The 26,948-nt window shown below is 38.0% G+C and overlaps 2 protein-coding genes across 2 annotated transcripts; one reads left to right on the top strand and one right to left on the bottom strand.

The window, feature by feature from the left end:
• On the bottom strand, positions 1 to 25,160 carry LOC140244309 (histone demethylase UTY-like). Its single transcript, XM_072323951.1, has 5 exons — positions 24,924 to 25,160; positions 24,750 to 24,816; positions 11,564 to 11,669; positions 3,452 to 3,501; positions 1 to 63 (listed from the first exon to the last, which is right to left on the bottom strand). The coding sequence occupies exons 1-5, from the start codon at positions 25,004 to 25,006 to the stop codon at positions 1 to 3; spliced, it is 369 nt and encodes a 122-aa protein (XP_072180052.1). The 5' UTR covers positions 25,007 to 25,160.
• Positions 7,244 to 10,500, top strand: LOC140244202 (uncharacterized). Its single transcript, XM_072323833.1, has 3 exons — positions 7,244 to 7,635; positions 8,199 to 8,488; positions 8,665 to 10,500. The coding sequence occupies exons 1-3, from the start codon at positions 7,356 to 7,358 to the stop codon at positions 9,952 to 9,954; spliced, it is 1,860 nt and encodes a 619-aa protein (XP_072179934.1). The 5' UTR covers positions 7,244 to 7,355; the 3' UTR covers positions 9,955 to 10,500.
• Positions 25,161 to 26,948: the final 1,788 nt, after the last annotated feature.

Below are 26,948 nucleotides of genomic sequence, written 5' to 3'. Positions count from 1 at the left end.
TTACCATTGGTAGGCATTGAAGTGAAAGTATACCATTCCGAGCCCATAGAGAAAGGTTGCATCCTGAAATGGACAAAGAGCAGGTGAGTTTACTTCTCACAATTTGACTTGAAGATCAGCACAATTTATGAATTAAGAATAAATGTTGAAGAGGAAAAAAAGAAGATTTTTTTTTAAATGTATGATTTTAGATTAATGCCATTCCAAGAATGAAGCAGTCTAGGGAAAAATGACAAATTGTTATTAATACAATAATATGACATTTATATAATATTGATAATAATAATGATGATTATAATGTTATAGATTTTTTTCTTGTATTCTGTTGTAACTGCGTGAGTACTTCGAATCTATTTTGAAAAGCTGCGATATGAATACTGGTTATGTTACATTATGTTATGTTATGTTTTGATTTATTTTTTTGGTTATGTTATATGTTATGATATATTATTGTATGTTATGCTATGTTATATTATAAGGACACGCAACATCTCAGATCTCTAGTGGTAACATCCAAAACTATTGATTGCCGTACTGCGAATAAGTACCATTCCTGAAGTCAATTGTTACATAATGATCATTACTCCTGCTGTGATATAAATGTTTACTATGTGAGTCATCTTTTTAAATGCACTGGGCCTTTTTTTTTTCTGCTCTAAAATTGTTGATGCTGCACAAACATGAGCAATTATCTCTTGAGGAAAAAAAAAAATAAGGAAAGTATCTTCACTGAATACAGTCTTTTTAACATTTCTGGAGGAATGTACGCAGAGAGGTCACAGGAGTACTTACTTTCATTTTCATTCTCTCTGTCACACCTAACTTCTATGGTTGGGACAGTACCATTATAGAGATTGTGAATGTGCTTGTGTGAATGGATGTGTGTATGTTTGTGTATGTGTTTTTGTGTGTGTGTCCTTTTGCTTTTTATTTTTGAACAGAAACAAGTCATTTACATCATATCATACAATACTGTATACGCCGAATATTTCGCGAGGTTTTTATTTTCGCGAATTTCGCTTGTCAGGTGCTATTCACGAAATTAAAGACACGCGAATATATTGACCCTGATCCCGATGTGAATGTAATGCATGCGTGTACACTTCTCCATTCCAGTAAAAGACTCCACGATCGCGAATTTAACCACTCGCGAAATTGTCGGGAGTTCCCGATTCGCGAAATTTTAGACTAGCGAAATATATGGCGTATACAGTATCTGAAGGGAATCCTCCAGTGAATATTGGAAGCTTCTAAGCTTTCATTCAAATGAAATGCATCATTTTCATGGATTCATAGGAGTACTTACTTTCATGTTCATTCTCTCTGTCACTTTTAACTTCTCTGGTTGGGACTGCATCATTATAGAGATTGTGCCTGTGCATGTGTGAATGTGTGTGTGTGTGTGTGTGTGTGTGTGTGTATGCTTGTGTATGTGTTTATGTGTGTCCTTTTGCTTTTTTCAACAGAAATATGTCATTCACACCACATAATACTACATTTCAAGGCAATTCTGTGCCTGTGTGGCAGCTTTTAAGGTATATTAAAATAAAATGCATCACTTTCATGGATTCTGCCCCCACCTATCCCCCCCCCCCCCCCCCTTCCTCCCTCCACAATGCATTCTCGGTCTTGGGAGAAATGAAGGTGACAGACATGTAGTTTTGTTGTTTTTTTGTTGTTTTTTTTTTTTATGAAGGTTCTGACTCTCTAATTTCACACTGTAGAAGACACAGCTTCTGGAGGACGTCATAGATTTCAGCAGCCTTATCACCACATCACCTCTCCTGTACAACACAGTCATCCTAACGTTAATTCAACGCATGTGGCAATTTCAGTCAAACAAATTCTGTTGTCTACGTAGATCAGGACCTAGCATTGTGAATTTCTAATTTCTCAACAGACCATCGACTGAAAATATAAGACTCTTAGTATCGTATTACGTTGGAATTTAAATGTTAGATCTAATTCTATACAAATGTGTAGGTCTGCAAATATTATAATGAAGATTATTGCATGCAAAATTGTTGATCCCCTATATAAAAGATAATACTAGAAAAAAAAAAATGAATAAGCAAAAAATAGATGATATAAGAAGGGAAAACATGGCAATACCAGAAAAGCACTCTGAGAGCGCAGACCTCCGCGAAGCATGCAGCTCATTTCCACCACTGATCTTGTTCTTCCATAGAGATATCAGTGATTTCCACCCATACGTACTTATAGCATTGTGTGCTGAAAATCGCCCGATTTCCCAATATAGAAGCCTTTGGTTACGTCATAAACCGTCAGCTGCAAGGCACGCCTCGCCCTAGCAGAAACTAGAGCAAGCACTTTAGTGCGCGCGTGCAAACCTCAAATACGCACAGCCTGAACTCCCAAGTTCATTGACCCTACCTGCCAAAATATCAAAAATCCTTCATAAATTCCCCAAAAATTCTCAGATCACTACCAAAACTGAAGCATCTGTTACTTGTATCATTCTAAAAATTTCCTGCAAGTTTGATCCAAATCCGTTAACTACTTTTGGAGTTATTTTGCACACAGACAAACTAACTAACTAACTAACAAACAAAGAAACGGTAACGAAAACATAACCTCCCCCCTTGGCCGAGGTAATAAGAAGGGAAAACGCAACAAAGATGATGACAAGAAAACACACAGCCATGACAAACCCAGTATGACCACACAGACATGATATATCATAGGAAATCAAATCACTATTGCTATGAGAACTGCAAAGGACCTATGGTGTACACAAGGCGTATAATACATGCATTATGCACAAAATTCTTATCACAGCCTATGAAGCCTATCTACTCATAACTCTCAAAGGAGACAGTTAAGAATATGTTTCATCCCACTCAAGAGTAATATATTCTGGAAATATATATGTTTCTTAAGTATGCAGCAAAATATAAAAATATAGTCTATAGATGAAAATAGGAATAGATCGTTTCATCCTTCCTTACCTACACTTTGTTTGGCCTCACTCTGCAACTTTATTTTTTCTTCTATCATATCAAAAGCTACTCATTCATTTCTAGCAAGACATGATGGTACTTCCATTTTTCTTGAAAGAGCTTTTTTTTTAAATATGCTCTCAAAAATAGGACTGATTCTTTCTTTCAAAATACTGTAAACATTATATATCATATACTGTGCTGTCAAGAACAGATCTACACCTGGGCCCTGTTGCATATAAGTTAAGATCAAACACAAGTAACAAAATCAAATATAAGTCTCCAAATACTCAATTCTGATTGGCTGATACCGAACTTGTGTTTGATTTTTTTTTTTACTTATGTTTGATATTTTCAATGCAACAGCGCCCAGGACTTCTACACTTGAAGGGTGCAAACATGAACAAAAGGTCTTTTCATATGGTAATATTAAACTTGTAATTTTGCATAAAATCCACCTGTTTGGGGATACACTGCTTTTTATCACTTACCTTCCAGTATTCTTTATCCTTTGTGAAGAATGTCTGGTATGCTGACAGGGCTGTAACAATGGAAGAGAAACAGGAGCCAAAGAAAAAAAAAATTATTGTCATAGAAACCAAAGACATATCAAAATGCATACTTTCAAACAATACCAGGATTTTATACATTCGCTCTGATACAGAAAGAGATTTGACACAAAATTCAAATGAAATACTTGACCCTACCTTTCTATTGAATTGTTTACTTGCCAAAGGAGGATACCGCTGCTGCCCGAGGACTGAACCAAGAACCTCAAGATTGAGAGTTGGTGGACTCAACCACAGAGCCACAATGATTGGACATGAAAATGACTTCACTGTTACAAATGTCATCTATTCAAATATAAATACAAAATGCTGCAGTAGCACTTTTAATTAAACAACAGTGGTTAAGGGAACTGTTGAACAATGTTTCCACATTTGAGTTGCAAGGTTTTATGTACTGTACATGCAAACAATATCTCTGATATTGTACAAAATGGAAGAACCTTTGAATAAGCTTGGAATAAAGGCATGAAACATACAAGATAATTCTCATAGGGCCTCCAAATTCACCTTCTACCATTTGGAATTTGTGTGCAAGACATCAAAAGGGTCTACCGAGAAACTTGCATAAGTGAGGCAAATTGCAAGGATAAGGAGTTTGGGAGTATTTTGAGATCAAAAGTGTAAAAAACATAAAATGAAAGTCAGGGCACTAAACTTTTATATCTGAAGAGCCCTCCACATTCAGTGAAGGGTCGGCAGAATAATTACGTGATGATTTATTATTTCCAAGCGATCATATTTCCTTTGCAATTTGCATGCAATTCACTCTTGCGCAGAAGATCGATGGCTACTGCGATGGTTTGATGCTAAGCAGCTACAGAGCCATTTAGACTGACATGAATGTAATAGCAGGATCCAAATCTGCAGATTTACATTGCTATCAATTTCTTCAGATTCTTTTGCCAGTGTGGACAAAAGTCTCGCGAAATAGCACGCTCAGCATCACTGCTCCAAATTGCAAGAAATCTTGTGATTATTTGAGAAATAGCCCAATAATTTGCACCAGAGCAGGTGTCTACTGAACAGAGGAGCACATGATCTCAGTATCTTCTATCCAATCATTCAGAACACACATCACTACATCCGCAAAAACAAGGGCAAGGATCATCATTTCAGTAGATATCAGGCACGCCCTGTCTGGTCGACAAAATATGGCAATCAGCAATTAGCAAGATATTTCTGTCCATCTGATTAGGTGAACAATTCTTGAGTATTTGGATCACAATCGAAATCCCACCATTAATTTAATCTGTGAGCACCCACATGATAACATTTGGATGAACAGAGCAGTGGTAAACCCATTACCTCGAAACATTTCAACATGCATGGCTAGCTATAAATCACACACATCAAACTACTATATGATGGCTGAGGTCAGTGTGATGGATGCAAAAGTGCACTGCAATCGCTGCTGATAAAAAGTAATACCGCCCTCTGTTGTGCAATACAATTCAGGATTAATTGAATTACATTAGCTCTCATTTCTTCAAGGATGTATTTGTTGCCAGCTGAAGAAATACACTTCCAATTTTGAGATGAAACTGACTTTTGATTTAGCAATGAACAAGCTTTTTAATACTCCTTTGCTTCAGTTGCCTTCCCATGCTCAGAAGATGCAAAAGTTGAGGCTTGTTATATTCATTACTTTGTAGTCTAATAGCAAATTACATGTACTGCTACAATAGAGGTGAATGCTTCAGCAGAGAACTGGTTTAAACATACCTGTGTCGTCTTCATTCCCTATCAAAATTAGTATCATTCTTTACTGACCTTGTTTTCATGGATACATGTATCTCCTTGGTGGCACTAATTACAAAGTTTCAGGACCCCCCCCCCCCCCCAAAAAAAAAAAAAAAAAAAAAAAATATGGTTTTATATCTCATGGTTGCCGACAAGCAAAATTTATTAAATTGTGGTCACAGAGTAATTAAATAATCCTGCATTTAACCCTTTTCCATTAATTAACTCCACTCACCTAAGCGGTGACTTTCATACCATTTTGTACAATTTAGACAAATTGATTGTGCATTTATTGAGATTAACTTTCAGAATAGGAGACCACAGTGATACAGAGATGAAACATGAGCCTGTAAAAAAAAAAACTAACAGACAAAAACAAATTTGAACACACATACACATGGGAAATAATAAGTGGTTCAGTGATTTTTCTATCTTAAGGAAAATCCCATCCTGTTTTTATGTTCATGTTATAAGTTCAAGTTCAATCTAAGTTCATTTCATTTCATACTTCTCACGTATCAATATTACATCAAAAGTAATTACTGTAAAAAAAAAAAAAAACTGAATAATCAGGGGAGTAAATCAATAAATATGGAGAAAAAAAAATCAGACATATAACAAAATTTATGAGTCATAACAGTTTAGAGAGTACAATTGTAATACAAACTGACAATTCTCTGTGATTTACGTGTCTAAAGCATCTCTCCATTTGCTTTGTTTGCAAATTTTCACTAACTTTCATTTTTCTCAAATATTTGGGTACAGGCAGAACTTATCCACTGAGGAGGACGGACACACAAAAACACAGAATTACTCATTTCATTTACAATGAACAGGCGTAAAAAAAAAAAAACAAACAAACAAACAAATAAGACAATTAAAAAAAAAATACTGGGAGAAAAATAATTAGTGAAGTTTTGTATAAAAACCGAGTGGAGAGCTACTGAACACATACATCACAATAGTTGCCAGTTTGTCCGACTCTCCAATACCTTTACAGTTCATAACTTGTGTGTGTGTATGTGGGGATGGATGTGTGTGTGTGTGTGTGTGTTTTCTCCAAATTTGTCACAGATGTACTTTTGTTGTTTGTTTGTTTTCATACAGAGCAACATAAAGTTAGAATGGAATTTCCCTTTACAGAGATGGTGCAGTTCTGGTTGAGATGGGGATTCATCCAAGTTTTAACTTTTTGTGACATTTAATTGGAAACCACCGATATGAAACATTAAAGAGTACGTGATTCTAAGACAATTTAAAGTTTATTTGATGAAAATCGGTTTTGAAATGGCTGAGATATCCAAAAACAAAGTGGTCCTAATAAATGGTGGGTCCCACTTTTTATAAGGACCACTTTGATTTACTCTGTTTTTGAATATCTTGGATATTTCAAAACCAATTTTCATCTAATAAACTTTGAATTCCTCTTAGAAGTATATGCTCTTTCATATTTCATAAGAGGTTTCTCATTATCGCACAAAAAAAAGAAAAAGAATTTAAATCCCTCATTCATTGACAATTAGTTTCATCCTGACATCTGTGAAAATTGGCCAACAAAGAGAACTAAGAATTTAAAAAGAAATCTGATTCTGTCTGTTATCAATATCCAGATATTTAGCCTGAAAGACTTAAGGTGCTACATATCCTATAATGGGGCCAAAATATCAATAAAAATTGTAATTTGAGATTTTGATGGCAATGTAATATTGAACTATCACTAGATCTACCAAAAAAAAAATAGTTTCGAAATTTCACTCTAAGTATGTAAAAAATTGATTAAAAGTTAATGTTTCTTATTGTTTTTTTAACCTGATCGGCGACCAGAAACAATGAAAATATAGAGAAATTCAAACTGTCCTAAAATTATCATTTTTTATCCAAATTTCACAAATGACATATCAAAATGAAGGGCAGAGCCTGGGCTCTTAGACTAGAGGCACTGAAAAACAATATGCTGCCATCTAGTGGGAGGAATGTGACAGATATCTCTGACTCATGCCTTTGCTGTGGCACTTCATAATACTTTCACTACCTAGTTCAGTTTCTGTTGTTTTATCGCTGGGATATTCCAAACAAAACCTCAACAATGGGAAAAAGAAAAGGCAGCTACTATAAGAAAAAGGGTTTCAGGGGGATTTCAGCAAATGTTGTGAAGAAAATGAAGCTTGGAGCAGCTGCTACACCTGAGGAGGACACTGCTTCCAGGAGAAAGCTTTCTTCACAACACAGTCCCACACATAGACTTCTGTGTGCTGAAAATCCCCCAACCCTTCCCGATCCAGAGCCCGAGAACGAGAACATCATAGTCAACAAGCGGCTCCTTGGTAAAGCTCTTGAAGAATTCAAGGGCCATTCTTGCCCAGAAGGTGAGTAAGCTTGCATTGTTTATCATCTTTATTTATGTAGATGTTGTAATTGTTCAATGTCAGTGCAGTGTTCATGAACAGACTTCGCCGTTGGTAAATTTTATAGTCAACAGTCTAAAAGAAAGGCAATGTCAGTAAATAACTTCTGTCCGCAGTTTTAATCTTTTTTTTTAACGTAGGCCATATCCAAGGTTCTGACTCTGATAAAGTAACAACTCACCGCTGATATTTGGTCAGGTAGAATGTATGATTAGGTTCTCTAGTAATTTTGTTTTATCTGCATAATTTGTATGTAATTTATTTCATATTATGTCACGGAAAGCTCACACCCATTTATCATGCCAGGCCCAGGATTATTGTGACATGGCTCTGTGATGGTATTATGATGGTTAGACCTACAATGTAGTGGCTATTGTATTTCTAGATGCAAAGAGAGCAGGTAGGAATGTTATCATTAGGATTAAAATAAGTATGCTTTTTTATTGTCATTTCCTTTCCTTCATTTCTATATAAAGTACAAATACTACGGTACATAATTTGCATATTTCTTTCATTGTATGCAGCTTTCCTGCAGATTGATGAGGCTGACCAGCAGCGTAATGGACTGTGCAGCACCCTTGTCCTCCGGTGCTCCATCTGCAAGATGGAGCACACATTCAGAACATCACCAAATGTAGCAGGGGGTGCTGGACAATCTGCAGCCATCAATCGGCGGTCCGTTCTTGGAGCTATGGAGGTGGGACTCGGGCGGGAAGCTCTGGCTGACCTGTGTGCCTACATGAACCTTCCCGCCCCGGTGAACAGCAAGAGCTTTCAGGATCACCTGAACCACCTGCACACTACTAGCAGTGAGGTAAGAGATACTTATCTTCATTCCCACAGATCTACAATTTGTAAGTTGTTAAATTTTGTAAAAAGCCTACCACTACTGTTTTTATATCATAGGTATAAACATTGATTATCAAATGTTTTCTGTTTCCTCTTCTCTGTTTTTATCTATTCATCCATTTTTGGTTTGGGTTTTTACAGACTGCAGATCAGCAGATGGCAGAGGCTGGGCAGCGTGTCAGGGAGATGGTGGTGGCAGAGAACCCGGAACTGGAGGAGGAGGAGGTGCTGGATGTGGCAGTATCGTATGATGGCACGTGGCATAAAAGGGGCTTTGTATCTAATCATGGGGTGGGGGTAGTTATTAGCATGGACAGTGGGGAGGTTTTAGACAGGGAGGTATTATCTAAGGTTTGTAGGGAATGTAAACTAAAGGAGGGGTGGGATAGGGATACAGAGGAGTATAGGAACTGGTGGGAGGGGCATAAGGACAACTGTTTGGGAGGGCATAAGGGATCTAGTGGGAAGATGGAAGTAGATGCAGCAGTAGCAATATGGGGTAGGTCAGTAGATAAGCATAGGCTAAGGTATAAGTACATGGTTAGTGATGGGGATAGTAAGGCATTCAAGGCAGTAGAGGAAACATATGGGGAGGGTCATAAAGTAGAGAAGTTAGATTGTGTAGGGCATGTAGGGAAGCGTATGTTTAATCATTTGGATAAGTTTAGGAAGAGCGATAGCCATAGTCAGGAGTTTAGGAAGTTGCTAAATAAGCGGGGGGCTGGACGTGGGGCAGGGTGTTTACATGGTAATGCGGATGAGGGGACAGTAGGTAGGCTTAGTAAGTTATATAGAACAACAATTCGTAAAGCTAGCAAGGGGATAATTAGGAATAGTGAAGAAAAGGCGAGGGCAACACAGGATTTGCAGCGGGCAGTATTGGCTATTCTCTATCACAGCTGCAAAGTTGATGATGAGATCCGCCACCAGTACTGCCCTAACGACGATTGGTGTGAGTATAGAAAACACGGCAAGATGGAGGACAAGGACCACCATCTTGATGGGCGGCTCCTCGAACCCCTCTTGCCTGTGTTCCAGCGACTCAGTGATGAAAGTCTTCTCTCGAGATGTCTTCCAGGGTACACCCAGAACCAGAATGAAGCCTTCAACCAGCTCATCTGGAAAAGGTGTCCCAAACACGTATGGAGGACTGCCAAAGTTGTTCACATTGCAGTCAACATGGCTGTAATGGCGTTCAACAGCGGCGCCGAGATCGGTCGCCACAGACTACTACAGAGCCTCAATCTCAGCATGGGAGCTCATGCCTTGTTGTCTGCACGTAGGAAGGATAAGGCTAGGATTAGTAATGCAGATAATCGGGCAAGGGAGGCTAATAAGAAGAAAAGGGAGGCAATTAGGCAGGGAAATAAGGAAAGGGAGGAGGGCTATGTGGAAGAGGAAGGGGTACTGTATGAGGCGGGAGGGTTTTAGGTGTGTGGGTTTTCATGTAGTAGGGGTTACGTGTAATTTTTTAAGTCGTATATAGTTTGTATGATGTGATATGTATATTTATGGTGCAATGTTTTATTATGACACATGTTTTGTTATATATATGCTGATTATTTCATGATTTTGATTTTGTAGAAAATTTCCAGCTGTAAATATCCTTTATAGACATATGATTTTGATTTAATGTAACATTTCCAGTTGTACATATTCGTTATAGCTTATATGATTTTATTGAATTTTTCATTTTCCATTTGTAAATAATAATTGTATTTATTGAGTTTAACTTTGATTATTATTTTGCTACAGCCACTGCCTCATCCAGCACCAACTGCCATTATTTGCCAGGTCGCCAGTGGTGAACCAGACTGCACGCTGTCGCTGGCGACCTGGCCTCGTGTGTAAATAAGTTTTTTTTTTTTTTTTTTTTTTTTGTTAATCATTTTCTTGGTAGTAGATTAGTTAATTAGCAATTATTTGTCATAAATGTAAATACTTTGAATTTCAGCTGATTAAATGTTTGTATATATTGGCTATGTAAAGATGCTTCAATGCCTCTTTATTACAGCATCAAACTTTGGCCTGAGAAGTGAAGTACATGTGGTATGTTAGTGAAGGTGGCTGCGTAGACAAGAATATTACATTGGTCAATTAGGAATAATTATAATTCCCCCTAATTAATAACTATCAACCATATACTTCATGTGAGAGAGATATGAATGGTGTTGAATGGTGTTTGTGATATATCCATAGCTGTTTTTGGTGAATGGTAGTTGTTTTGTAGCTCCATATGTTTTTCCTAGAAGAGTAATGACCGATGTATTGTGCATATTGTAATACCTTTTTGTTTCCTTTGTTTTCTCAAAATACTACTTTCTTAAGAAATTAGTATTTTGTTTTATTCATTAAAAATACATGGTTTAACAGAATGACTTGAGAGTTGGTAAGAAGATTTCTGAAAAGATACTTGAGCTCATAACCGTTTCCCTTTTTTCATAAGAGTCATAGAAGTTAGTTAATTAGTTGCATGAATACATAATTAGCCAACTTGGATATGAGTGTTTGAAAAAAAATTAATTAAAAATATTTTACAAGTCAAATCACAAAACCAAAACGATTAATCTGTTTATCCTTACATACTTCATTTACATACCAAATTTAGAAAGATTAACACTAGGGGTTGTCTGTATAAGAGCAAAACAGTGTTTTCTTATTATTTTCTTTATATGTAGAACGGAACAGGTGTCGGATTACATATGGGCAGAAAATACTCCTGAAGGCTTATGTTATACACCTATGTCAAAAAAAACAATGAAAATATAACCTTGGTAGGAAATACAGACCCTAAACACAATAGGTGTGATATCCCCTTAAGGCAGGCACAGGGTCATTCACAGTGCGTTGTTCTCTCCTCCATAAACAGCACTGTTGCAATCACAAGCAATAAAGCGCTCTTCATTCAAATGTTTCCTGAAAGAGCAGAATTATACACTGTTTATGGCATAAATGCTGGAGATGCTAACATACATAGTGCAACATGACACACACACACACACACACACACACACACACACACACACAAAAGTGCACTCACCTTTGCTGTATTCACCCAGCAGAAGATGGTAATGACCCAGTTTGCAGTAGACCTTGGGGTCAGTGACCCCTTTCTTCTTGATCTGCTGTTCCAACTGGGAAATGGCCTGTGAAGAAGCCAGAAAAATGTAATAATTCTTCATAGAAATCACCCAAATACAAATAAAATGAATAATGATTTGTAGCACAATATATATTACAATCTAACAGAAAGATACTTTATGCAAGAACAAAAAGTGTTCCAACTTCGATTGGAGGGTATTTCTAAGATCAGCCATTCCGCAAAATAACACTGCAAGTACTGTAACAGCTGCAAATATGTACATTGATAATGTTACAGATGATGCTGATGAACAGAAAAATACTTGCTCCTCATTTACGCAGGAAACAAATTCTAAAGCAAAAATGTTTTATAAAGTGGAGGCATCCCAAAAACGAAGCTCGTAAACAGACAAATTAAATCTTTAAAGCATACTAACAAGAGATGGACGGTCCTCCAGTTTCCCCATAGAGTACTGTGTGTCATCAATCGTGCACCATCCTGTAACTTGTACCATTTAGGAGTCTTTCCCTTTCGGGGGATGCTGTGCATGTTGGAAATGTCATTCACTTCCACATGTGCATTCACATCACGAATTATGCAAACTAGCAATAAATCACGGCCCTTCATGGCACTGGATACAACACAGTATGCAAAAATACAGAATATTTCTTCTAAAAAAACCCAGTATCTACGTTGTATATAAATACATCAAGCGATAATCAGCTACAGGTATACGACCAAGCGAGAGAAGGGGGAGGGGTCTACACGAGTGTTTTCGCAGAGGTAGGGTACCGGTGCGTATCCCCCTGACTAGTCAGCAAATGCATTGAACCCCCACCACCCAGCCATGAATTGGGCGGTAATAAAAAAGCAGAGAATGCTAAATGCCCAAATGAAATGAAATAGATAAATGGATGAGAGAGGCAGGCGGACAAAAAGGCACATGTTTACCCCACTCATCCCTGATGCATCCCGACAGACGTCCCGGCACAGAGCACGCGGGAAGGAGAAAAAAAGAAAAAACAGAAAAGAAAAAGAGCCTACGGGGATGTGTGCCATCATCAATAGAGACTGTGTGGGTCACCATTTTGTTTTCGCGTACCAGACATAGTTTCCGAGGGACGTACGCCGAGACTTTGTCATCACAAATGGCTAAATGATAAAAGGGCTTTCCAAATACGATGAAATAATCGCACTTGTGACACCAACACGTTTTCCAACCAAGTCCACATTCTCTCCTGCCCCCAACCAGGTGAAAACAAGAATGCTTTGTACACATGCTGCAAGCATGAACTATAGTGTATTGACTGCAATCTGGACATTCAAAAACAAAGCACATGGGTAGTATATTTTGTATCTAGCTACAGTGTAGTCCAAAATCATATGGTGACTAATGGCAAATCCTCATTCTACAATGATTTTGATCTTCCTCAAAAAATAATGGGAATTGATGAAAATTAAAATGCACCACTATTTTCAAGTACACCATTATTCAAAGCCTAAGCACCAAAAAGATAGCGTAAACAAATTTGTTGTATAAAGTCATATCCATGTAATATTTCTAGTGCTGCTACTGAGTGCTTAGTAGTCTTGAGTGGTCATGGACAGTGACACAAACAATATCATTTGCAGAGATTTTCTTCTTTTTTTTTTTTTTTGGTCTATTTTGAGAGTGACTGTGATACAATATTGTTATACATCTGTCTGCCATGCAACGATACAGTATGTCCAAAAAAAAAAATTACAGTCGGAATTTTGCATTCATAACTTCCAATATGATTAAACAGTCTGAATGCTATATCAGGGTCTAAAAATATAACATCTTACCTATATTTTGCAGAAAACCTCATTCGATTTGGTTAAGTGGTCACAGAGAAATGTGAATCGTCATGAAGTATGTCGTGGATGTGATTCTTCCAAGTTTAGCACTTGGATGCTCTTGGAATTGCATATTAATGTGTGTTCAACACAATGGACAGAACTTGGAGGGAAGGGATTCCTGACATGCTCTACAAAAATCCTAATTTCTCCTTTACCACTGAAGCAAATCGGATGGGGTTTTCTGCAAGACGTGAATAATAAGTTATAGTTTCATACCCTGAAATTGTATTTGGATTGATTCACGATTTTTTAAAGTTATCACTGCGGAGGGTACCGTTGTAATTTTTTTGGGGGACATACGGTACAGTGGCCCCTGATTGATTGGGAAGTCTCAGGAGATACAGGTGTAAGCTTTTTCCCATTTTTGAAAGCAGGGCTCCCTCTTAAGCTGTGGCTGATATTGGCCCCGGCAAATCCACCCCACATGAAGCCCAATATGTGGGCATAACACTAAATCATCAGGGTGGTCCACGAGAGGTTTGAGCATGTCGCTGCAACATGCTTGAATTCTTTTATATATGCAACATCCTCAATCTGAGCCAGTAACTTGCTATGCTGATTGCAACATCCTCAAGAAGTGGCAACACGTTGAAAGTAACATGGCATCAAACTTGTGAAAAACAGTGCTAAACTTGATAAAAATCAAACTACTTGGAAAATTTGCACACAGAACATGAGACAGAACATCAAACGTAGGCAGCATAATCGGAAATAAGTGGCGAAATACTGCACATTATGCACTTGTGATGTCCACTCCATGCACGTACAATTTCCACAATATTCTCACATTCAGAGCTTGCAAAACGCTCAAATTTCAAGTTGTGGAACACCCTGAATCATGCACATTTATTTTACCTATATATTGAAGGCAACAACTACATACAAGCCACAACACCCAGGGACAAAAGGGAACAAACACATATAAAAGATGAGATGATGTACAGTTTGTGTAGCAGTATCATACTTTGTGCACACACATCACTGGAACACACCTTCAGGGTGCTACATAAGCACTTGCCCGATTGCCTGGGGCAAGTGAAAATCAAATTCGGGCAAGTGTTTTTGAACAATGAGAGCAAATGCTTGCCCGAATTGGGCAAGCAAGTTTTGAAGCCACCTTTTTTTTTCACTTATTTCCCCCCTACAAACCCACAAAGTCAAACATACAGAAGCCCAGAGATAATGATTGTTATTTAAAGTGATCTGCAACGCACTTATTATTTCATTTCAGGAACTTTCCAACATTTACGTGAAGAATCCCCAATGCAATGTAATGGCAACACTCGATGGGATCAAGTTTGTTACTCCAATGTGTTTAAGCGTGCACATCAATGTGTGCAGTTCATTCAAATGATTGTGTTTTATTAAGCCCTTGACTTACAAATGATTTTCTACATTATATTCTTATACTTTGGACTTTCATTTCGGGCAAGTAAACTTAATGTTCGGGCAAGTGTTCTGCAGCACTTTGAAAATCTGCTTGCCCGACCGGGCAAGTTATGTAGCACCCTGCTCTCAAGTTATGTAGCACCCTGACCTTTATTCATCATGTTTGTTCTGCAAAATAAACCTTCTCAGAATTCACATAATGATGCTATGACCCTACTAATTGCAAAATCTAAACACGCTTTCATTATGTCATCAGAGTTTAACACCATGTGTACCATGAAACTCAGGGACAAAAACACTTTTTCTTTCTTTTACCGATCATCTCTCATTCTGTTTGCCATACACACAAAATACATGTACTGGTACTGTGTATGTAGATACCCCACAGGTGCACAATGAGGGAGAGTATGGGCCACATGTAGAGACGATGACTCTCTGTACTCACAACTGAAGTGCATGAAATAGTACAGGTAAAAGCTGACAGCACTCAATGTGACCGTCGGCACATTGCCACCCTACTGTGTAGTCCCACAAATTACAATGCATGTCCTGCTGCCCAACAGTAAATTATGTTTAGACTACGCAATCAGCAACTCTATCCATGGCTGGTTAGTATACAGTATAACTGCTCTGGCAAGGAAACAAAACATCTATGATTATAGTGAACTTCTTGTATGGAGTTTGACATTGTAATATTTTGACATTAAAGAGGGACGATGGAAGAGTTTCAGCGAAAATGTACCCAAGTAGAGCAATGTTCCAATTCAAGAGTGGAAATGACAAGTAAAAGTGTATTTGTTGCATTGAATTTGTAGCACTCTGGAGGTGTTCCCTGTCTAAACAGTTCCCGATAAAGTAGTTCCCTATTATCAGATGAGCACTCTTTTTAATCTGTCACCATCAAAGGCAATTAGAGAAGTATTCTCCCCCTGAGAGAAAGCAGTTGCATGACTTTCCACCATGACACTTGCAGGATATCATACCAATGTAGCAGTGCGACCTACATGTAATCACATGACCGATCTGAGAATGACACAAGTCACATGACTCCATAGCATGACCCAGATTTCATGATGATGATGTCTAGCGTTGCTCATATTATATATACAGTAGCGATTGTGTCAACATTGACCAGCTGTACAACTTGCAGCCACCATCACCACCAGTTGCCCACTGACGAGCAAACACCTGTTACGCATCTGGTTGCAGCCAGCCTGTCACACAACAGTCGAACCATTAGCCATTAGTGCTGGAACGCATGAATTCGCGAGTCGGTACAACTGGTTCAACATCACAACTGTGCTTGTTTCTCAGGAAATATCCATCACGCCTGGCCAACAACTGACCCTAGTTGCCCTAAAATAGTCACCGTGATGTAATGTGACGGAATCACACCTTGATGTGCAATGCCAAACCACGTTCAATTTGGCTTTGGTGAAAAGAGTAAAATTTGCAAGCTACATGGTAGAGCTTTCCTTAAGTTTGGACCTTTCATACAGTCAGAGTTTCAAATGTTTTTCCAAAATAGCAATATCAGTGACAACCTCACCACCAATCAGGCAAGATGATGTCGTGGCTCCACAAGTGTCCTATTGATCAATTCAAACTTTGATTATCAAACCACGTCTAAGATTGATTCATATTCCAGAAAGGAATGGATGTTCACATATCCTACACTACGTGTACGTAAGATCTTTGTTACCATTTTTCGGAACCGCAAAACCGGAAATATACCTCCCAAAAGCGAACAATCAGATACCAGTATCGCAAGGTGATATCGCTTGATATCGGCCATATGCAATAGGGAGAATTGTCTAAACTTGATTCATGTTTCTCTTAATACACTGTACCATTCTCAAATCAGATCTTAACTTGATTCATCTTTCTCTCACATACGATTCTCAATTCAAATCTTAACTTGATTCATCTTTCTCTCAAACATGATTCTCAATTCAAATCTAAGCTTGATTCATGCTTCTCTCAGACACGATTCTCAAATTATGTTTGACGAATCATGGTCCAGAGGTGTTTTTCAAGTTAGAGATCGAGTTGATTCGCTCGATTCGGTGTACACATTTGCATTCTGAACAACTTTCATCTCCAAAATAGTGTACAACATACTGGACAATGCTTCCCTTGACCCTGTATTCACTCCCTCTATAGCAAGGATCCATGTTTTGTACCAACCTTGAAAACAGTGTGTAGTCTGAGGGCTGAATGAAAAGGTGTATTTTTGGTGGAATTGACCTTTCGTGCAATAGACATTCGCGGATCTAATTTGGGAAAGACAATATTTTTCATGAAAAAAGTAACAGGAACTTTAGCATCTCTTCTATGATATGCATGTAGTGCATGTATTTTTATCATACAAGCAAACAAGTTACAGACTGAGAGTCAGACAAGCTGTGGAGTTTCTGACATAGCTGCTGTATGAAATGTCATTAGGAGTTGGCAAGCATTCTTTTGGTGTTTATACTTCTATACACTGGATAACTCTACAAACCTTGCAAAATCATGTTCAGAAGCACGACAGGTTAATTTGTAAGTCTGAACACCCTCATGGACAAGGAACAAAAAGGTGTGTGTGTGAGAGAGAGAAAAAAAAGACACCATGTCAACGTGAGAGTATTCATATATTTTTTCCAATGCACAGCATGCCTGTAAAATTCAAATTTCTGAAGTTACACTGTACAGACATGTTTATCTTTTTAATGTATGAATATCAGAGTTAATTTACATTAATTTTTGTTCAATGTGTAATACAAAACAATTTGTAAATTAATTTTTGTTTTGTTGTCATTAAAATTATTGCTCACAGTATGAAGCCAATACTGACTGATAAAGAAACAAAATAAGAATTACCAAAGCAGCTGCTATGACCCAATATTTTGCAGTAATGACCTTAGTACTAAAGATACGAGTACACATATACGGAAGGATCAAATATGAATCATGCCAACAGCAATTACAGTTGGATGCATTGCACTGATTTTCATTTTGTTTGGGAGATACACCATTTCTTCAACAGACTCGGTAATCACTGAAAAAAAAAAAAAAAAAAAACATACACATGTCAATGCAATAAACGCGGTCAAGCCAAACTGTCATCTATGTAAATACCCATTACAACTTTCATCATTACTCTCGACAATGCATGGGAGCAATGACAAGCATGGATTGTGTGGTATGTCAACATTATCTGTCTCATCACAAACGAAATGAAAGTATGCCAAGGAAACAAAAATGTTTCCATAAAGCAAACTGAGGACAATACACTCATCTGTTTTCACTGTCTGTTTCCCCAACAAGATTCTCAGGTTCCAAAAGAATTAAATGCACACTACGTTGTATCAGATGAATTTTGTGTGAGACTCTCCTCTTCTCCTCACGGCATATGCTGTAGTGATCTAAACTAGAGCAGTACTGTATATCAACAATTCAAATGAAAGGTCCAACTTGAGATTTCTATTCAGAAAACAAAAATGGTCCAAATCTCTGTATCTATCTGTAAAGTCAATTAACAGACATTTTAGGAAAAACTATTCAATGTCTGAAAAAAATCATGTGATACATCCTACATGTGTGTTTGGGACAATTTTGATCCTGTTACGACACACAAAGTCCTCATAAACTCCTACCTCAATACAATCACAGGCCTTAAAAAAAAAAAAAACAGCTCAGATACATACAACTTTAGGGCCCGAAGACCTATTTGTACTGTTTTCGGAGCATGTCCCATGAATGATCCCCATAAATGTTTCACTACAATGCAATCATCTGTGCGTATCAATTAACAGAGAAAAAGACAGGCCCGGTACAGGTATTCTTAGAAATCCCAGAGTCGTGCACCAAGTACAATCCTGCCATGAGTGGGCGTATGTGAATCACACAGGGTGAGTTCAAGCACTCTGAAGCAAACCAAAGCGAACTGAGCTAAAGCGTACTGTACTGAACTATGCCAGATTTGAAGCGTACGAGAGTTCTGTTGAGAAAGCATACCTCATGAGTTATTTTTAGGAGAGGTCACACATTTTGTAGCAAGAGGGTCATTCACCTGGTGCGCTTGAACTACTTACAGCTATCCAGAACAAAGAGAATTAACTCTTTGCATTATGACGTATGCGCATGATACGCGCATTCTCACATGCGAAATTTTGGTACGCTTTTGGTACGCTTTTGGAGCACATCGGGAAGTACATGTAGTCCACTTTTGGCTCGGTACAGTATGGTATGGTACACTTTTAAGAGCGTCCGAGCACTCCTCTGGTGCAGGTACAGTGCGGTGCAGTTCGCTTCCAGAGGAGAGTGCTTGAACGCTCCCACACACACACATCATGCCTTCATTGAATGGTCCTGAACAGCACACATGTGCTTTCACAGCATTCCACTACATTGTAAACATGAATTGCACTAAGATTCCATCTAAATCTACACTGTACTTTCCAACTTTCCCATCCATGATTCTCACACACATTACATACTCACAATAAATTGCCCCTCCCCCATCCCACCCCTTCCCACAAAAAAAAAAAAAAGATAGCAGCATTTACACTCTGCAATTTGATCAATTCCAGTCTTGTGAACCAGTAAAAACCTACATTTGTAAATGAACCCCATTTCACCAAAAAAATAAATGTTATCTATTATTGGTTATGGGATGAACACAATGTAACAGATGAGTGGAATCTTTGACAGATGATTTGTTTTTAATAATCTATGCCATGGCATACCTTGCTATCTCGAAGTTTGAGAAATTATACATACACGTTATTCAACTGCAAGTGGAAGAATTCATTACTTTTTCACTTGAAATAATCCAAACTTTGATTGACATGTGCCCTCTGATCATATTATGAGCCAAATTCAATCACGACAGCAAAGTCCTCTTACATCAGTTTGCGAGAAGCATATCATTCTTAGGGAATTTATGTGAACAGAATGTGACAAATTTAAATTAGGGGTCCTGAAATGGTGAAATTTTGCCATTCAATCTTCACTTTTATCCCATCACACAAATTGCACTTAACAACATTTCACCCAAAAAAAATGTATTTTATGGGAGAAGTAATCATACAACAATATTTCTCTCAGCTGTGAACGTGATATTTTCAGGAAATTACACAAAGATTTGTCCTAGGATTTAAGAAAAATGAATCAATAAGAATTTAAGTATGTTTGTATTTAAACACTTCCTGGTCGTGATTCAAAAAAGTGTTTGCTTCTACACCAGTCAGAGATACATGTACATGTAGGAACATCTTTTCAATCTATCTCCTTTCCTTTTATTTTTATTTTCATCTCTCTAGCAAACAAAATATCCTTTCAGATCATTTAAAAAAATAAAATACAAAATTACCGTCAAAATGAAAGAAAAAACTGAGAACTTTGCTCGTGTTAATTTGGGCAGCTGCTTAGCTACCAATCTGTTAGACTGACGTTCAGTAGCATTGTACTGGTATCTGACATACATAATGTAATCCGAACTCTCGTTTTTTGTTGTTGTTTTTCAGCACTGCTTAAATGATATAAGCAAAATTATGAAGGGCAGAATTCTGTTTTTGCATTTCAGAAACATATTTTCCTTTGTTTCCTCTACCAAGTACAAATTAGACTCTGCTAATGCATAGATTTCAAAACCAAGCACAAGATACATCAGAAAAAGTACACTGGGTTGATATTCAGGGTCGCTACTAGCAGCATAATGGAAAAGCTTGCTGTATAGTACATTATAAACAATACATGTAGCTCTCAAGTTTCATACGGTCTGTTGTCAACACTCTTAAAAATCTATTTTCTATATTGACCCTGGCATTATGGCTCTATTCAAAAGACAAAAGGGGACAACTTGATGTTCCATGCTGTTATGCTCACAATTCCTCATGACAGAAACTCACTTTTCATGGCAGGTTTAAGGGTCCATTACTAACCATGAATGCAGAACACAGCCTCCCATCCAGACTTTAGGGTGGTTTTCCCGGCATTCTTGTCAAATCATACAGTAACAGATACACTCACAGAGTATTTCGCTCTGTAGCAGGACAGCCAGTCCCTTGTCATGGAACACTGTGTCAGGTAAGGAGGTCCACCCATGCGGCAGATATGAAACAGAGTGATTAATTAATCCAGATCAGCGGATCAGGTACAGTCAGCTGAGTACAGTTGTACTTCTCAGTGGGTGCAGTACTGTACATATCCTACCAGATTGCTTTAAATCCATGTTCCCACAAGCCGGGGGCAATTGTAACTCATTGTTGGGTCAGTGGAATGAATGGGTGCTTGCCAGCTAAGCATGCTTGGACACATACCCACATGCCAACTTGGAAAAATGAGAGAGAAAAAAAAAAGTGATACAATTGTACTCTTCCCACAGCTCAGATAAAAGGTATTGATGTTATTCCAAATGTCATTTCGTAGCACCCTTCCAACGAAATGTTCAGCAACATGACAAGTCTTGATTTAGTATCAGGCTTATTGTTGCTTCGGATAATTTTCTTAGATCAATACCCAATTTGATATCTGGATAACTAAACAATCGTTCCTCACTTATGACGGATACACAATGTTCATGGTTCAATCTAACTTTCACCCAAGTCATTTTACTTGAGCTAAAATTTGATGGATTTGCAAATTGGTATTCAGTGTCACCTTCAGACCTGGGGCCCCCTTTCAAAAAAAAAAAAAAAAAAGTCTTCTGTGATTACTGAGTTAATATTATAAATGCCCTTTGGTACCACATTGCTTACAACATTGGCACCTGATTACACTTCATGTAGTTGCTGTCTACATGTAGCAGTGCTAAAAGTAAAAGATACATTATATATACAAATATTGGATTGTATTGTTGTTATAAACTGATTTAACCAAAATGGGATTCAGATCCAGTAAACTTTACAAGGTCTAGCAAACAGAAATTATTGAATCTGAAAAAGGAACTGCTAAGAGAATTATCAAGACTAACAAAAAATAGCTCTGAAAAATTGATTGCACCAAAGTCAAAACAAAACATGGTCATGTTTAATTTAGTATCAAAGTGTCAATCTGCAAGCCTTTGCTCTGCATACTAAACTTACATCCATTTATGTTGGGATGTTGCGCCATGGCGACCATCACAGTATCTTGCCCGAAGCCGTATGGCAAACATGTACCCAAGTTCAGACCAATATCTGCACGGATGCATTGAGGTTTGATGACGTTGTTGAACCATATTAAATTTTTATGTACACTGAACACAAATTTGCAATTTATTAATTTGACCTTGATTTCTGACCCTGATCTTCATCAAACCTATCCCCAATTTGCCCAATAATATTGCCTTGTCCCAGTTTAGAAATGAACTATATCTCGGACTGAGTTTCATTACAAACAACATCCCAACAGTTTTAGCAATTAGAGTCTGACCATGACCATCAACAGATCTACTCCTAACAGGGAGCAACTAGATTGCCTCATGACTACTAGCCAAATCATGGTTTGATCTACAATTGTACACCAGATTACAGTTCAAAATAGGTGATTTGTTCATAGGTGACAGATAAAATTCTACTTCATCATATTTCACAGTGTGCATCCTTGCTGTTTGAATAAAGAACTGTGACCTGTGACCTTGACTGTAACCTTGACTTTCCACCAGCGGTGCTTTCCACATTCAAAACCAACATACCACGGTTCCATATTTGAAAAAGCCGACTAATGAGTAAATTCATACTGTAGGCATACCCTACCAAGTACTGATGTGATACCTCAAGACTCTTTGTGTTCATGATGTGTCTTGACTTGAATCATAAACTAGGCAGTTTCTTTAAACCATGATGCAAATGAGAATCAAAACCAGCAATGTGCAAAACAAAATGATCTCAATCCTAAATGTTCACCTAGATGTATTAAGACTACTGAAGAAATAAAAAAAAAAACATTGTAGGGACACCCACAATTACAGGTCAATTACATGACTGCCTTTGAGTATTCTGGGTACTGTTTTTTAGAAACACAATATCCATCTTCTATCAACTATCTAGCTTTAATAGAAGAGTAAAGAATTGTAATTCTATTTTATTACACCATTCACTTGCAACATTTATTTACATTCCATGATATTCTACAAGAGTTCATCCGAGAAGTAATACTTTCCGGCAACGAATAAGAAATGAATGGAATTTTCTGCTGGAGAATGCGGTCAATGCCCCCTTCAGTGATCACTTTCAAGACCAGCCTGGACCGAGCACGGGGAAAACAACGTTTTAGCTCCACATGCATGTAGACAAAAAATGCTGAGAGCACAAAAGAGAGCCTGACAAACAGACAGAAAATAACACAGAAAGAAAGGAAAGGAAGAGAAAGGCTGAAACTTGACTACAAGGGCAAGAACTGGAGTGGAAACCTGATTGCTGTGACAACACTACAGCATTCTTCTAGAATCTCGGGGTAAACAGGGGTGGATTCAGGAATTCTGTAAAGAGGGGGGGCAACAAATTTTTCTGGTGCCACTTCCGGGTTTCATTTCATTTTTTTTCTTTTTATTTCTTTTATTTTTAACAAAAAATAAAGGGGGGCGTGCGCCGGTTGCGCCCCCCTTTGGATTTGCCACTGGTAAAGGTAAAGGTGAAGTTCTTGCACTAGGTATGGTAATGACTTGCACACTGGTGCTAAGTATGTTTGCAGTTTCTGCGCAACAAAACAAAAAAAAAATGAAAGATGAAATAAATACTGCCTGTATACCAGTCACATGACAGCACAAAAGGAGACCATGACTGTATTTGCCTAAGCTGTATATTGCCCACCCCGAGGATTCACAGAAGAAAGCATGCATCTGCATTTGATGTGATAATGTGATTTTTTCACTGTACCATGAGTGCCTTTGTCTGAATAACCAAAGTAGCATTGCTGTATCAAAACCATACATGTATTCAAATGCTGCAACAAAGATTTAATTCCACTATCCTTGCAAAATGAAGAGGTAACAATCCAAGATAGAGCCTGACCATTTGCATGTCTCAGATCTACCTGGCGCAAGCTGGCCTTGCAGTTTTCGTGTGCTACATACTGATATCAGCATCTTCTCGGGATTAGATGAAAAATTATGTTGTGTTTAACAGCATAAATCTAACTTTATAGGATCTACATAAGTATCAGCACCCGCACAAAGGTTTGACCTCATGTGCCAAGGTTCAACTGTTCGATGTGCAAAACACATAGGTTTCTACATGAAGCAGGTGGTCAAATTTTGGACAGCGTTGTGGTTGAATCATGGGCAGCTTGCAGTAAGTGCATTGTTCATTCAGCACAACAGTGAACACGCGACTAATCAAAGTAATGCCACACTATATTATGAAATACACTGAAAAAAAGAAATAGATCTACTTGAAATGTACATGTGTTGGTTAACAATCTGATTTCTAATCAATTAAATGTTAAAATTCTAGCAATGACGAATTAAACTAACAGTGTGACTTATTTTACTAAATGCTACATGATTACTGTCCGGCAGCCATTTTGGAGAAGCCACTTATCAATTGCCTTGATTCAATCAGCATAGGTCTACGTTAGCCATATTGAACATTAATATTTGGCTGAATTAATATAAATTAGATTACGTTTTATTTTGACAATAAATGATTACTTCAAAGTTCCATAGCAACTCTGGTAACATTTGCCAGATTCTTCAGTCACGGCCTTGCGGAATACAAATCTGTCGGCAAAAGTGCCCCAACGGAAAACAACGCATCCATTTGCACTGTGCAGGACTAAGCAACTTCACCCATGTACCAGGGATCGTATGGTTTGCACAGTTAGGGCGTTGAGCCTCGCCGTACATACAATACTCGAATCCCATACATGTTGGTGCGCGCTGTTTCTAATCCCATTCATAACAACGTACCTTGTTCAGCATGGCCTTCTTTTGGGCCCCGTCTTCTCCTTCCGTCGTCATGAATCCGAAAAGTCGGCTGAAATACAATGAAAAATAAATTATGAACGAGAATTTTGTAACACTGGTTGAATTCCCAGTTTATTTCAAGCTGAAAAATGAAAATGTGCGGTCGGTTTTGCTCACCTATCGTAGGCAGTCGACAAGTCTACTTCAGCGGGAATAGGAGCGTTCGAAGTCATGACTTCTCCCACTTGTTCGGACGTCATTTTCCAACATTCTACCGCAAAATATCGACAGTCTACATCTTCATGGCCTTCTGGAAAGCTGGAACATGGTGAATTTCACAGCGGCTTGTTTTCAAGAGTAGGTCAAAACGGGACGAAGTTGCAAAGTTGCGTACGGGATGCTCCGAGCGAACTCCTCAACTCCCCATAACGCTACGTGCGTCCACGCTAGAGATGTGTATAGTGTACCTAGAACCTCTGAACGTAGCTCGAGCGCTTTTCTAACGCGTGTGTGTATTGGCCAGCGCTCAGTCACATGACCTACTTCATCTCGGGGATTTTGTTGATTTCTCGTGCGGTTTGTTGAAAAAGTCACCCTCAAACGAGGGTTTCCATTTTCTTTTGTTCTTCAAGATTTCCATGAAAGCATAAAATCATATTTAGGTGATACGCTATCAGCGTATCACCTATTGTGATTGTCAAAATCTCTCTTTATTTTTTTTTATTCTTCTTTCTTTCTGGACAATTTTGTGTCGTCAATATCTCAAGAATGACATTACGAAATAACATGACATTTTCAGTCAACATGTCTCATGACAAAATCTAGCCACAATAAGGTTTTCATTACAGTAACATATCTATGACGTCATCTAGGCGCCATTTTGTGATTTTCGGACCTTGTCACAGGATCGATCATAACTTCATAACTAGATGTCATTTCTGTATCATTTTCGGTGGACATGAAGTTCAGGTCACGCTCTATCTTACTTTTTAACGCTAGTTACACAGGTCATCATTACGCGCGCGTAAGCGCGCGTCAAAATTTTAAAAGGCTCAAAACGACTTCCCAATGGGAAATCTCGAAGTTTCAGACAATTTTAAGCGTTTCAAACATTTTCTCGCGTGCGCGTCCGTCCGCGCAATTTCGCGCGCAGAGCCGGTAAGCAACATGAAAATGCATTTTTTTTGACTGATTTGGATTCCTGATACTTTGAGTAACAATATCCATTGATTTCCGATCGATTTCGACCTATAACAAAGGAATGCACTGGCGTCAAAGTTGAATTTCCGCGTGCGCGTCTTTCTGCAAATATAGTGAAAAAATATGTCTTTGTTTATTTCGCCATAGCTCTTTAAATCGTCCGTCGACCCTATATTTCTATTGCATATTACAAAAGTATATGAATTGTAAATAACATTCCAAGTATCAATATTGCCAGGAAAACGCGATGACGTCATCATATCGTCATTTTAAATAAAAAAAGTGGAATTGATTTTTTTGAGGTACTGTTTCTGACATTCATTTGCTCGTATCTCTGTTGTTTAAGCTCAATATTATCCCAAATTCAGATATGTTGTACTTTGAACATTTGCCTCTCAAGTCCACGTGATGGTTTTGAAATATGATGACGTCATCATACTAGTAATTGTGATTAAAGGTAAAGACTCAAAATTGGACAGGTTTACGTGTTATGTCTATGGGAGGTGATTTTTTTTAGAACCATGCATTCACTTGACAACGTTTAAGCACCTTTACCTCAGCTGATTTTGCTTCATTTCCTCTGAAACTTAAGTATGTTGTAGCTCAGACAATAAGCTGCAGTCATCATGCATTTTATATTTTCAAATCTCCTCATCAGGTCGACAATTTTGTAGTTAAAGACTGAAAATGAGAACGGAATCTGTACGGAACGATTCCCGATTGTTCTTTGCAACTGTATATTGGTCGAATCCACGCGGCCACTTGTGGGAAGTTGAATAGCGCCATCTCAATCAGCAGTGTCACGATAGTATTATCATATATTTAAGTTTCTCATGGGATCTTCAGGATAGCCGTGTGGCGTAATCGCTTAGCGCGCTGGGTGTTAATAACTCCATACCCGGACGGCGAGAAGTTCGACTCCCGCAGGAGTTTTCTCTTTCTTTCTTTTTTTTTTTCGGCAGTTCAGCTTTACTCCGATGTCATTTATCGTATTATTTTATC

The sequence above is a fragment of the Diadema setosum genome, chromosome 21 (assembly GCF_964275005.1).
Source record: "Diadema setosum chromosome 21, eeDiaSeto1, whole genome shotgun sequence".
NCBI classification, from domain to species: Eukaryota; Metazoa; Echinodermata; class Echinoidea; order Diadematoida; family Diadematidae; genus Diadema; species Diadema setosum.
This window is presented reverse-complemented; position numbering and strand designations above follow the sequence as displayed.